This window comes from Herpailurus yagouaroundi, unplaced genomic scaffold (genome assembly GCF_014898765.1).
Source record: "Herpailurus yagouaroundi ecotype Mexico unplaced genomic scaffold, PumYag 139, whole genome shotgun sequence".
Taxonomy (NCBI): Eukaryota; Metazoa; Chordata; class Mammalia; order Carnivora; family Felidae; genus Herpailurus; species Herpailurus yagouaroundi.
Genome location: NW_024412394.1, coordinates 47,294,316 through 47,306,732, shown reverse-complemented (window position 1 = coordinate 47,306,732; position 12,417 = coordinate 47,294,316). Strand labels below are relative to the sequence as shown.

The following is a 12,417-nucleotide window of genomic DNA, read 5'->3' as shown; positions in this document are numbered from 1 at the left end:
TTCTTATGTGAAGTACATGGAATTAGTCATTTATTAAATATACTAAGTATAATGTAACTTCTTGACAAGACAGATCAACATGAACAGCCATTACCGGTAATAGAGACGGTGTGGTTGGTGTAGTCAGCACAGGATTAAAATGGGCCTAATCTTAGATATGGTGTTGAGACTTGCTTTTTTTACAAGGTATTTTGAAAATAAAGTGTGTATATGTGTGTGTGAATGTTTCCTTTTCTAATTTGAGCAGCAGCATGTAGTGCTCCATGACACCTGGCCAAAGCTACCTCATACCAAGTAGTTTTCTAAGCCTCCTACAAATTATCTTCACTGTTAACTTGCCACAGTATTTGGAAAGCTCATTTCTGATTTCTCAAACACTAATACAGAACCTTAGGCACCTTCTCATCACCCTATACTAATTCTTCAATGAAGCGTCACAGAAAATGTATGGGCTATGATGTCAGATCTGGGTATTAATGCCAGATGTACCATTTGCTAATTGTGACACTTTAGATAGGCAAAGTTATTTAATCATTTTGTGACTCTCCTCATCTATACAAAGGGATAAAAACATCTGTCGTATGTGGTGGCTGTGACTCAAAATGAGACAATGCATAAAAACTATCTACTAATTGGGAAAAGCTGTTAATATTCCATTCCTCCGAAACATTTGCTCATGGAAAGAAAAAGAATTTCTCACTATTCAAAAATTCCTTCCAGTATATTAAGGCCTAGTGTTTTTTATTATCAGATAATAATTATGCAAATACGAGGTAACAATCTTTTTCAAAGCTCTCCTTAATATTGGACTTGAAACAAAATTTCAGGGACAAGCAATAATAAAAATCATCTTTGCAATTATGAAGAATTTGAAAGTTCTATATAAGGCACTTTGACAGCTTCTCATGAAATAATGTTTCATGAATTAAAGGGTTAAGTTAAAAAAAAACCAGAAACCTTGATTACTAAAGCAATGGTATGAGGCAAAACATGGTAAAAATATAAACAGTAACAGCTCTTGCTATTTCACCTAAAACCCACAGTAATAATTTACCTATCTCCAATTAAACAGATGTACTAAAATAAAATTTTAATGAGGAATCTAAATAAATTAACTAGTCAGCAAAAAAAAAAAAAAAACAAAAAAAAAAAACCAATCTGTTTAATGAACAAGTAAATAAAATCACAGCATTTTAGAGCCAAAAGAAACTTTAAAGATTATCTGGATAGGAGCGCCTGGGTGGCTCAGTTAGATAAGTGTCTGACTTCAGCTCAGGTCATGATATTGCCATTCACGGGTTCAAGCCCTGTGTCAGGCTCTCTGCTGTCAGCGTGGAGCCTGCTTTGGATCCTCTGTCCCCCTCCCTATATGTCCCTCCCCTGCTCGATCTCTCTCTCAAAAATAAACAACATTAATAAAAAAGAAAAAAGATTATCTGGTTACACTTCTCTACCACAGGATTTGAAAGCTCTTGAGTCATCAGAAGTTTGCATTAATGGGAGCTTGTGCAGGCCTATTCTGCTTAAGCATAGGAAGACTAGATTGTTAACTGTCAGAGTGCACTTTTTGGCCTCTGTACTCTGCTGCACAATACATTCACAGGACAGACTACTCAGAAATGAAAGAATGCACATAATCTTTAATCCTTTATCAGCTCTATGTCATGCCTTAGCTTGAACTTCCCAGTGAAACTTCTACAAATGTATATGGTTTAGTCAGCTGAATTTTTAAATTTGAAAGTATACTTTGAAAAAACCCATGTAGTTTATGAAATACAAAGCTGACATATAGTTTTAAAGCTGTATCTGTGAAACTGAGGGTCCATAATTCTAAAGGAGTTGAAGGTTTTTTTAACATCTTGAGTCCAGTCTGGGGATGATTCATATAAATCCTTCATTTAAGTTAGAATTTAGATTAATTCTAAATTTAAGAGAACATGGCAAGGGAAACAATAAACATTTCCTTCTAGGCAACCAGTCCAGTTCAAGTGGTTCTCAAAAATGGTCTTCAGACCAAAGGCATCAGCATTACCAGGGACCTTGCTAGAAATGCAAATTCTTGGGACCCACATTTGAGCTACAAAAGCAGAAATTCTGGGGATGGAGGCCATTAATCAGTGTTTTAACAAGCCCTCCCCATGATTCTGATACATACTAAAGTTTAAGAACTACTGGGTTTAGTTAATCAGGGTAGGGAGCAAAGTAGATATTCAGGGACGAAAGAATCTAGATATAAAGAGTATAAATTTCTCTGGAGTATACTTTGAGGTCTATGTCTTCAAAATCTGAGTGTGATAAATTCTAACAGTACACATGTCTATATAACTACATAATCTATACAACCATGTAATGCAAGAATATTACATTTAGTATGCATAATACAGAATATGCAATATACAAAACTACACATTCACATTGATCTTAATTTTTATCATAGAGAAAAGTAATAACAATATTCATGATTCACATTTATAAAAGTTTTACTGTATATTTGTTCATAAATCACTCTCATTTGCTGAATGGACTTTGAGTATCACTAACCGTATGAGGAAATCACACTAGGAATTATTGTCCCATTTTATAAATAAGGAAATTGAAGCTTAAATAGGATGAGTGATTTTTCTAAGGTATACCTGGCTAACAAGTAGCTGGAGTTGAAATGCAGGTTGAAATTTGCTGAGGTCATAATCAGGATCTTCCCCTGTATCACGAAGTACCATACTTTTAATTATCATGTGGGGTTTTTTTCCAATTTTTATCGTGGTAAAATACATATAAAAATTGATTATGTGTTTAAAAAAACCATAAAAGGAGAAAAAGAATAATAAATGCTTAAATAAATGAATACAATATACAAAGATACTTTTACTCTAAACTACAAAAATCCACAGACATGTTGATTAATCTTTTTCATAGACCTTGTTTTTTTTTTTTTTTAGAGAGAGCACATGTGCAAGAAGAGCAAAGGGAGAGGGAGAGAATCTTAAGCAGGCTCCATGCTCAGCACAGAGCCCAATGTGGGGCCTGAACTCACAGTCCACCATGAATCATGACCTGAGTCGAAATCAGGAGTCAGACACTTGACCAACTGAGCCACCTGGGTGCCCCTCACAGACCTCTTTTGGTCTTTGAATTTAGCAGGTGGCCTGCACATAACTTTTTTAGGGTAAGGTACAAATCTTTGTGTACCTTCCTATTTCTCACTATGTAAGTCTCAAGAAAATAAGCCTTTAAATAACAAAATATGCAATCCTAAAATGAATACAGCAAAGATAATAACAAATGGGGCTGATAAGTGCAATAAGAACAAGAACAGATAAATAAATGCTTAGAAAATACATGAAATGTTACTGAGAAGCAGAGATAAATGTCAGACTATTTCTACAACAGATGAGCCTAGAGATTCTCTCCCTTTGTCATTTCAATGGTTAAAAGTACTCTTTAAAAATCTATTCCTGGCTTCTGAAAATATGCTCTAGCAGGAAATGCACTTGGCAACTAGCTGACTCAGCAGAGCTAATCCATCTAATCTTAAAACTCAGTAAACATGCACACATCCCTTTCCACTAGTTCTTAAAGTTCCCTCTACCAAAACAACCTGCATTAGGATGTGAAAACTTCTTATACTGCTCTAAAAAGGTTACAGAGATGATTAAAGTGATTTTATATTATGGCCCAGTGTGGATTCTGCATTAGAAATAATGCCCAACAAAAAGCCACTGTCCACTGTTATACTGTATGTCAATTATATCTCAATTATAAAAAAGCCATTCTCTTTTTAGCATTTATGAATAGAAGGTAAATTAGTATTCAGAGCTATACAGAACACACGCCCTCTAGGAACTAGCATTCTTTCACTCAAAATTTGAAAACAGTCTGGGCCAGCAAAACCTTTACACTAGTACTAGGGCTACTTCAATCTCATCTTAATTTTATTACAATTTTCTGACAACTTTTTCCTTAAAAAAGGCATGACAAGTATGAAAACAAATGTGACACTATGCATTTCTAGTTGTCCATCATTAAGGGACTTACTATGTAAAATGAAGGTACATCATCCCAAAAGTACTATACCACACTCAGTATTGATATGAAATGATTTTCAACATTAAGTGCAAAATAAAACAGGTGCAGAACAGCATATATAATATACTCATTTATATTCTGTAAAAGAAAGAAGGACACTCCTAAAATACGTAAAATTCCTTGTATATGTGAAAAATCTTTCTAGGAAAACACATAAGAAACTAGTAACACTAATTGTATCTAGGAAAAGAAAGTAGGTAGTTGGAGGGTAAAGGTGTGAGGGAGTGTTTTCACTGTATATTATCTTTGCCTTTTGAATTATGTACCATGTCTGAGTATCATTTATTCAAGAAAGAACCAAAAAAATCTTCCTTTTGATATTCCCTGTGTTGTATTGTTCACTCAATTTTCTAAGCTCATTACTTCTTTCCTGGCATTGTATCAATATAGAATGATATCTTTTTCAAATCAAATCAATACCCACTTAGCAGTGGGTCCCTAAACTGCATGGCTTCTATGTGCCTTTATTTATGACAGCCTTTAAAAAAACATTAAAATGACATTGCCTGCAGATTCCAAAATGGAATATGGAAATAAAGTTGAGATCTCAAAAGTATTTTCGAAATACACCATACGATAAACCTGTAGTTAATATTTTGTCTCAATAAAAAAGGTCATCTTTTAGAGAATTAAAGTTTTGTGTCATCTTCAATAGTCACACTCCTATATGATCATCAAGACCAATTAATTCACTGTGAAAAGCATATTAGGACAGACAGGTATGTTTTATAAATTCAATGAATAAATTTTATGTGCACATTGTTTTTCATGAAGAAAAAAAAAGTAAAACTGAAACAAATACATCCACATTCCTACCTTCAAAAATCTCTCATTGGTCAATAGTTCAACTTGCTTTTCTGAAGCTTGCTTTTCCACGTGCCTAAAATTTTCACCATCCCGTACACAAAGAGAGAAAATTAAACATGCTAAAGATGTGACTATCACATGGGGGAAAAGAACTACCTAGATTGGTGGCCACATTCTTTTATTTCTTCTCAAAAATAAATTCAAGATAATAGTCATGGTTTAATAGTAATTTCTAACTCCACAAAGCAGCTATACTTCAGAATCTAGGGATCTAATCATAAACAAAAGCCATAAACTCCAGAATCAGAAAATGTTCTTTATAAAAGTAACTCTGGAGAAACTGCAAATTATATCCTTTTGTAAAAATATTTTTCGTTATGGTATGTTTTCAAATCCAACAAAGAAATCTCACGAGTGAAAACAGAAAGGTTTTACTGTGCTCTATATAAAATGGTTATTTTTTTCTTTCCCCACTTCAAAAATAGCTAGATCTGAGATACTTTTTTTTACTCGAAATTCTATTATGTGTTAAATATACACTTCTCTTTTTACCTCCTAAATGATGGAAGACGTCGGATGTTTTCACATTGATTTTCTGATAAAAAATTTATTCTTCTCTTGGCTTCCGAGAGATTACAGCATAGGACACTGAGGGGCTGAGAGTAGAAATGTTCTAATAGAGAAAGCTGAAAGAAATGTGAAGACTATATAATGTCATTCTAATTCCACAGAGTAACTTCATGTCAACAAACCTTTTTGTTGCTTCATAAATAAATCCCTCTGGTATTAGCACTGTAATATAGACCTGGCCAAGATATGTTTAAGATCTAGGTTTCCAAAGCAGTCAAATTAAGTAAACAGTCCCCCCTGCAGATTCTTTTATATAAACAGGTTTCTTATTTATTTTAAAGAGTTTTTGTTTTGTTTTTATTTACTTTTTAATTTATATCCAAGTTAGTTAGCATACAGTGCTATAATGATTTCAGAAGTAGATTCCAATGATTCATCCCCTATATATAACACCCAGTGCTCATCCCAGCAAGTGTCTTCCTTAATGCCCCTTACCCATTTAGCCCATCCCCCCACCCACAACCCCTACAGCAACCCTAGTTTGTTCTCTGCATTTAAGAGTCTCTTATGTTTTGGGGTGCCTGGGTGGCTCCGTCAGTTGAGTGTCCGACTTTGGCTCAGGTCATGATCTCACGGTTTGTGAGTTCGAGCCCCGCATCAGGCTCTGTGCTGACAGCTCAGAGCCTGGAGCCTGCTTCGGATTCTGTGTCCCCCTCTCTCTGCCCCTCCCCCCACTTGTGCTCTGTCTCTCTCTGTCTCTCAAAAATAAATAAATAAATGTAAAAAATAAAATTACAAAAAAGAGTCTTTTATGATTTGTCCCCCTCCTTGTTTTTAAATTATTTTTGCTTCCCTTCCCTTATGTTTATCTGTTTTGTATCTTAAATTCCTCATGTGAGTGAAGTCACATGATATTTACCTTTCTCTGACTTATTTCACTTAGCATAACACCCTCTAGTTCCATCCACATAGTTGCAAATGGCAAGATTTCATTCTTTTTTTAAATTTTTTTTTTTGAACGTTTATTTATTTTTGGGACAGAGAGAGACAGAGCATGAATGGGGGAGGGGCAGAGAGAGAGGGAGACACAGAATCGGAAACAGGCTCCAGGCTCTGAGCCATCAGCCCAGAGCCTGACGCGGGGCTCGAACCCACAGACCGCGAGATCGTGACCTGGCTGAAGTCGGACGCTTAACCGACTGCGCCACCCAGGCGCCCCAAGATTTCATTCTTTTTGATTGCCGAGTAATACTCCATTGTGTGTGTGTATGTATGTATATGTATATATGTATGTATGTGTGTGTATATATATATATATACACACACACACACACACACACACACACACACATACCACATCTTCTTTATCCATTCAACTGTTGATGGACATTTGGGCTCTTTCCATACTTTGTTTATTACTGATAGCACTGTTATAAACATTGGGGTGCACGTGGCCTTTTGAAACAGCACACTAAGGTTTTTTATAAACAGCAGAAGTATGGCACTAATATATTTAATGTCACAATAACACTACAAACAATGCATAAATCATTCTGTATCTTTAATATTTTAAGACTCTGATTTTGTGGACAAGCTCAGAAAATTGTAATCTCTGAAGTATGTATTAGAAGAAACTAATATGAATGGACAGATCAACTCTCTGCAGAACCAACTCACAGCAACAGTAAATATGGTGGGGTTAGGACTGGGGTGTGACCTCAGAGTTTAATAGATGTCCAAATACTCACAAGAAAATATTCATCTATAAAATCAGTGAAAAAATTTGGTCTGCTGAAAAAATAAAAATGTTACAATGGTAGAAACTTTCCCTTCTGATAAAAAAAAATAATGAAAAATGAGAAATAGCTAAAGAAATCTTTTTAAATTCAGTTTTATTTCATGAAGAAAAACATGGTACAATATCTGGTAAATTTAAATGTTAAGAGTGCTGTTGTCCCCATAGTATAAGGGGGAATGATTTTCCAGAACCTACCATAACTTGTAAGATGTATCTTACAAGACTATTCAAATGTTAAAAAGTTGACCCTAAGCAACCTTTTTATGGCCAATTTGGTTTTTCCAGACACCTTGATACTAGACAGTTTCCCTAGAGAGTGGACAAAACACAGTCTTGTCACTAGAAAATAGAATTTCCCATCACAAATTAATAAATTAACATGATAGTTTATATATTGGTATTAAGGTATTTGAGCTTGATCCTTACTGGGTAAACTGATAATGAATCTCTGAGCCTATAGAGCTGAAGACCAGATACCCAAGGCTAGAGGAAATCCTCCAAAATAGTTCATTCTGGAGGAAGGATGAGGCTGTAAGAAAAGAGCCAGCCTTACTTAGAAACAAATACCAAACAGAAAGTAACTGTTCATGCCAAGTGCTAAATTATTTTCACACATATTAACAAAATCTTGTTTCTTACTTGCATTTTTCAATTATATTGTGATAGTATTTATTCCAATGTTAACATCACTTTTTAAATATGAGAAAAGTAAAAAACAAACATATAAGGGACTTGCTGGGGAGGAGAAATGGGAGGAAGTCACATGACTTACAGTAGAGTTATAAATAAGAACCCCGTATCACCTACTTTGTCTAAGTATGTTCTCAAAATCTGGGTCAACAAGTTGGTCAACATATCCAACTAATGAAGGAAAACCTTAAACATACACAGAATGATTATATACCCTACTGCACCCCCTATGGAAAATAGGACTTAACGCATTACTTCCCACTGATGATTAGGAAAAGTAGACAAATGGGGTCTAACGGCTCTACCACTTAAAAGCTGTGTGACCTTGGCCAAGCTACTTAACCTAAGCCTCTGTTTCCTCACCTGCAAAACTGAGGATAATAGTACCCATTAATGAAACAATGTAAATACTTAGTACGAGCTAGCACAAAGGAGGTGCTTAGTAAATTATGAGGAACCGATAAAATCATCTAATCTGATTCCCTATTTTACAGATGAGAAAACTGAGACCCCAAGAGATTACATAATTCGATGAATACCCACCCTTTTCTTTGCTTGCTTTCTCAATGGTATTTGAGAAATGATATTACCTAAAACTCATCCTTCTCTTGACTTCAGTGTTACTCTACTTTCTATTGGTTTTCCTTATTGTTTTTAGTCTCCTTTTCTATTACTCTTATCAGCTTACAACCAGATTCTAATCTTAGTCCTTTCCTCACTCCTCTGGATGATGCCTCATCCTCACTATGTGACTTCAACCACCACCTTTTTTTTTTTTTTTCCAATGTTTATTTTTATTTTTGGGACAGAGAGAGACAGAGCATGAACGGGGGAGGGGCAGAGAGAGAGGGAGACACAGAATCGGAAACAGGCTCCAGGCTCTGAGCCATCAGCCCAGAGCCTGACGCGGGGCTCGAACTCACGGACCGCGAGATCGTGACTTGGCTGAAGTCGGACGCTTAACCGACTGCGCCACCCAGGCGCCCCAACCACCACCTTTTAATGATAAATCCTAAATATTTCTATTTACTTCCAGATCTTTCTCCTGAGTGCCAAATCTTTATTATCCAACATACCTGAAAAAACCATATACAAAAAGAAACTCACCTTTTTCTAACTGGCTCTTCACTTTATATTAATGCATATACTTAATAAATGGTACCACCTCCAATCCATTTGTCAAGATAGAACTTATGCTTCTCTTATGCATCCTATCATCCACTTAGTCACCAGGGTCTGTCGATTCTATCTCATCCCCAAATCTGATTCCTCCTCTCTAGTTCCACTATCACAACCTTAGTGTAGCCCTTGTTATATCTTGTCTAGATCAGTGCAGTAGTCCTCCAACAGATCTCTCTCCCTCTACTGTTGTCTTTACCTAGAATGCGCTTCCCATTTTAATCTGGTGAGCCTCTATTCCTTAGGATATACTTTCGTTTTCTTATGGAATCCCCACACGTTTCTTTCATAGCACTGACTATTGAGAACTGTAATTTCCCATTCTGCCTCCTTCACTAAACAAAAGAGCAATCTGAAGGCAGAGATTTCCTTGTCCTCTGTATCTCTAGGGCTCAGCATAATTCTTGGCTTACAGTCGGCTCTTGATAAATACTTTTCAGTAAACAAATGAGTGAAGTAAAATGTATGAGAGAAGCAAATTAGAAATGTATTAGATCTTGGGGTGCCTGGGTGGCTCAGTCGGTTGAGCATCCGACTTTGGCTCAGGTTATGGTCTCACGGTTTGTGAGTTCAAGCCCTGCGTCGGGCTCTGTGCTCAGAACTTAGAGCCTGCTTTGGATTCTGTCTATCTGTCTGTCTCTCTCTCTTTCTCTGCCCCTTCCCCACTAGTGCTCTGTCTCTCAAAAATAAATAAATGTAAAAAAAAATTAAGAAATGTATTATACCTCAATATCATTTAATTTCGCATATTGCTAAGGTAATTTTGTTGCTTTGAAATATTTTTTTTTTAAAGTCAGGTTGGAAAAAACGACATGTTAGCCATAAGAGAGCACTACAGTGTTTTACATGGAGAAAAAATACATAACAGAAATAATTTGTAAACTTCAAGTTACTACACAAATGTGAGGTATTATAATATTGCACTTTTGTACTGAAGGTTACTAATATATTGGTTTTAGTAACATGTATTTACAATGGCATGTATTTATAATGACTACACTTTACTAAGGTATTTTAAGGTAGATGCCAAGAGAAGAAGATAACATTAACTTCCAAATAACTGGAGAATGGGCTCCTTTTGTAGTTTAGAACAGATAGTATGAAGCTGAGTTCATGAATTTTCTTCTGGCAATTCATGAAACCTTAGTAAAACTGCTTTCCCAATATGCAAGAATAAATATAAATGAATACATATACATATATGTGCAAGGGACAACAAACTATGGCCCACAGACTATTTTTACATGGCCCAGGAACTACAAATGTTTTTTATATCTTTAACCGGTTATTTAAAAAGAAGAAAAAGAATATGCAACAGAGATGTAGCATTCACAGCCAAAAATATTTAATATCTGATCCTTTACAGAAAATTTGCTGATCCCTCATATATAGTATTTTTTAGGAAGAAATCAAGAATCTCACAACAAACAAAAAAAGTCCCTGGGGCACCTGGGTGGCTCAGTTGGTTAAACCTGGCTCAAGTCATGATCTCATAGTTCCTGAGATTGAGCCCAGTGTCAATGGGCTCTGCCTTGACAGTGTGGAGCCTACTCTGGATTCTCTCTCTCCCTCTCTTTCTCTGTCCCTCCCTGCTCATGCTCTCTCTCCCTCAAAATAAATATATTAAAAAAATAAATAAATAAGAGTCCCTTCTTCCCTACCCCTAAATAGTTAAGAATCATTGGAATGCAGGGGGTGTGTGGGATGTCTTTATCCATTTTTGACATCTGCATTAATATATTCTCTATGTTTTGCTGCAGGTAACTAAGAAATGGTAGAGCCTAGAATAACATAACTTGAATTTACTTACTTAAAATTTTTTTTTCTTTAACATTTATTTATTATTGAGAGACAGAGAGACACAGAGCGTGAGCAGGGGAGGTGTAAAGAGAGGGGAAGACACAGAATCTGAAGCAGGCTCCAGACTCTGAGCTGTCAGCACAGAGCCCGATGCGGGGCTCAAACTCACAAACTGTGAGATCATGAGCTGAGCCGAAGTTGGTTACTTAACCGACTGAGCCACCCAGGTGACACCTGAATTTACTTATTTTAGAGTTTGCCATTTAAAATGTCTTATCACACTAAATAGTTTCAAATAATATGCAAATTACTTAGAATCAGCTTATGAACTTTCACACCCATTAGTGTCTTCTTACCTGAAGTCCTTTTATAAAGTTTTGAATTGAGAAATCATGATACAAAAAGATGTTGGTCAAAATCTGTAGCACTTTTTCACTTAGTTTAAAGGGAAACTGAGTTGTAAGAAGTAGCTGAAAGACATAAAAGGGGAATAGGACACACTCCTTATTAGTCTTTACTCTTCATAAATATCAAGTATAAATCATGAGGCAAAGAATGATACTATGACACAGTAACCATGAAAGCTATAAAAGTAGCTAGGTTATTTTTAGGTCAAATATCAACTAAAACTTTAAATTAATTTACGTAAGAATCATAACCAAAAGAAGCTATTCATACTACATCTTCAGAATCAAAGATGTCCACCATCTTCCATTCAATTACTAATTTAAAAAAATACCATCTATTAACTATACAATCCGTCTTCTCCCGCCAGAAGCCACTGAAGAAGCTATAGGCTTTGGTAATTCTTATTATAAGATTTCTTTTTCATCCCTAACTTACACACATTAATGAGGAATAACACATTATGCACTGTTGAATGAAAAAACCCAAATTAACAGATGTTATCTGTTACAAAATAGCTGCATTTGTATTACTCAGCTAATTTTCAATGGCCTAAAGTGAAGATTTTATACCTGAAAATGAAAAGTCACACTAGGCTTTTAAAACTGAAATGTAGTTATAAAAGGCCACCTGCATTTGACCACAATTGAGCCATTTTAAATACGGCAGCTATAAAAATTTTCCTCAAAGTATCCATAAACAAACGGATACCAGCTTCATGGGGAAAAAAATGTATAAGTGGTCAGTAAATAAATGGAAGTTTTTCATAATTTACCTTACACAAGCAATATAAAGCACACCTTGAAAGAGTTGAGTCTGGCAACACTTTGTGGAAGGTCAATAATAATTTAGGTAGAAACAGAACTAAAACTAATTGAAACATAGAGCTAAGGTCTGAGGAAATGTCAGTATTTATCTTCTGCCAAGAGCAGCAATGACAGGAAAGGGTCCACTAAAAATATCAAATTATTTTATTTTATTTTTTTACTGTTTACCTTTAAGAGAGACAGACAGACACCCAGAGCTTGAGCAGTGGAGGTGCAGAGAGAGAGGGAGACACAGAATCCAAAGCAGGCTCCAGG

At 35.6% G+C, this 12,417-nt stretch overlaps 1 protein-coding gene across 5 annotated transcripts in view; it reads right to left on the bottom strand.

Annotated features, from left to right (window-relative positions):
- Positions 1–12,417, bottom strand: part of ORC3 (origin recognition complex subunit 3) — a 61,877-nt gene that overhangs the window by 29,043 nt on the left and 20,417 nt on the right. For all 5 annotated transcript variants that reach the window (XM_040474138.1, XM_040474136.1, XM_040474137.1 and 2 more), the window contains 3 exons: positions 11,287–11,400; positions 5,446–5,579; positions 4,903–4,966 (listed from right to left, as the gene is read on the bottom strand). In XM_040474138.1, the coding sequence (XP_040330072.1) occupies positions 4,903–4,966; positions 5,446–5,579; positions 11,287–11,400 (312 nt within the window). The remainder of the gene's footprint in view (positions 1–4,902; positions 4,967–5,445; positions 5,580–11,286; positions 11,401–12,417) is intronic.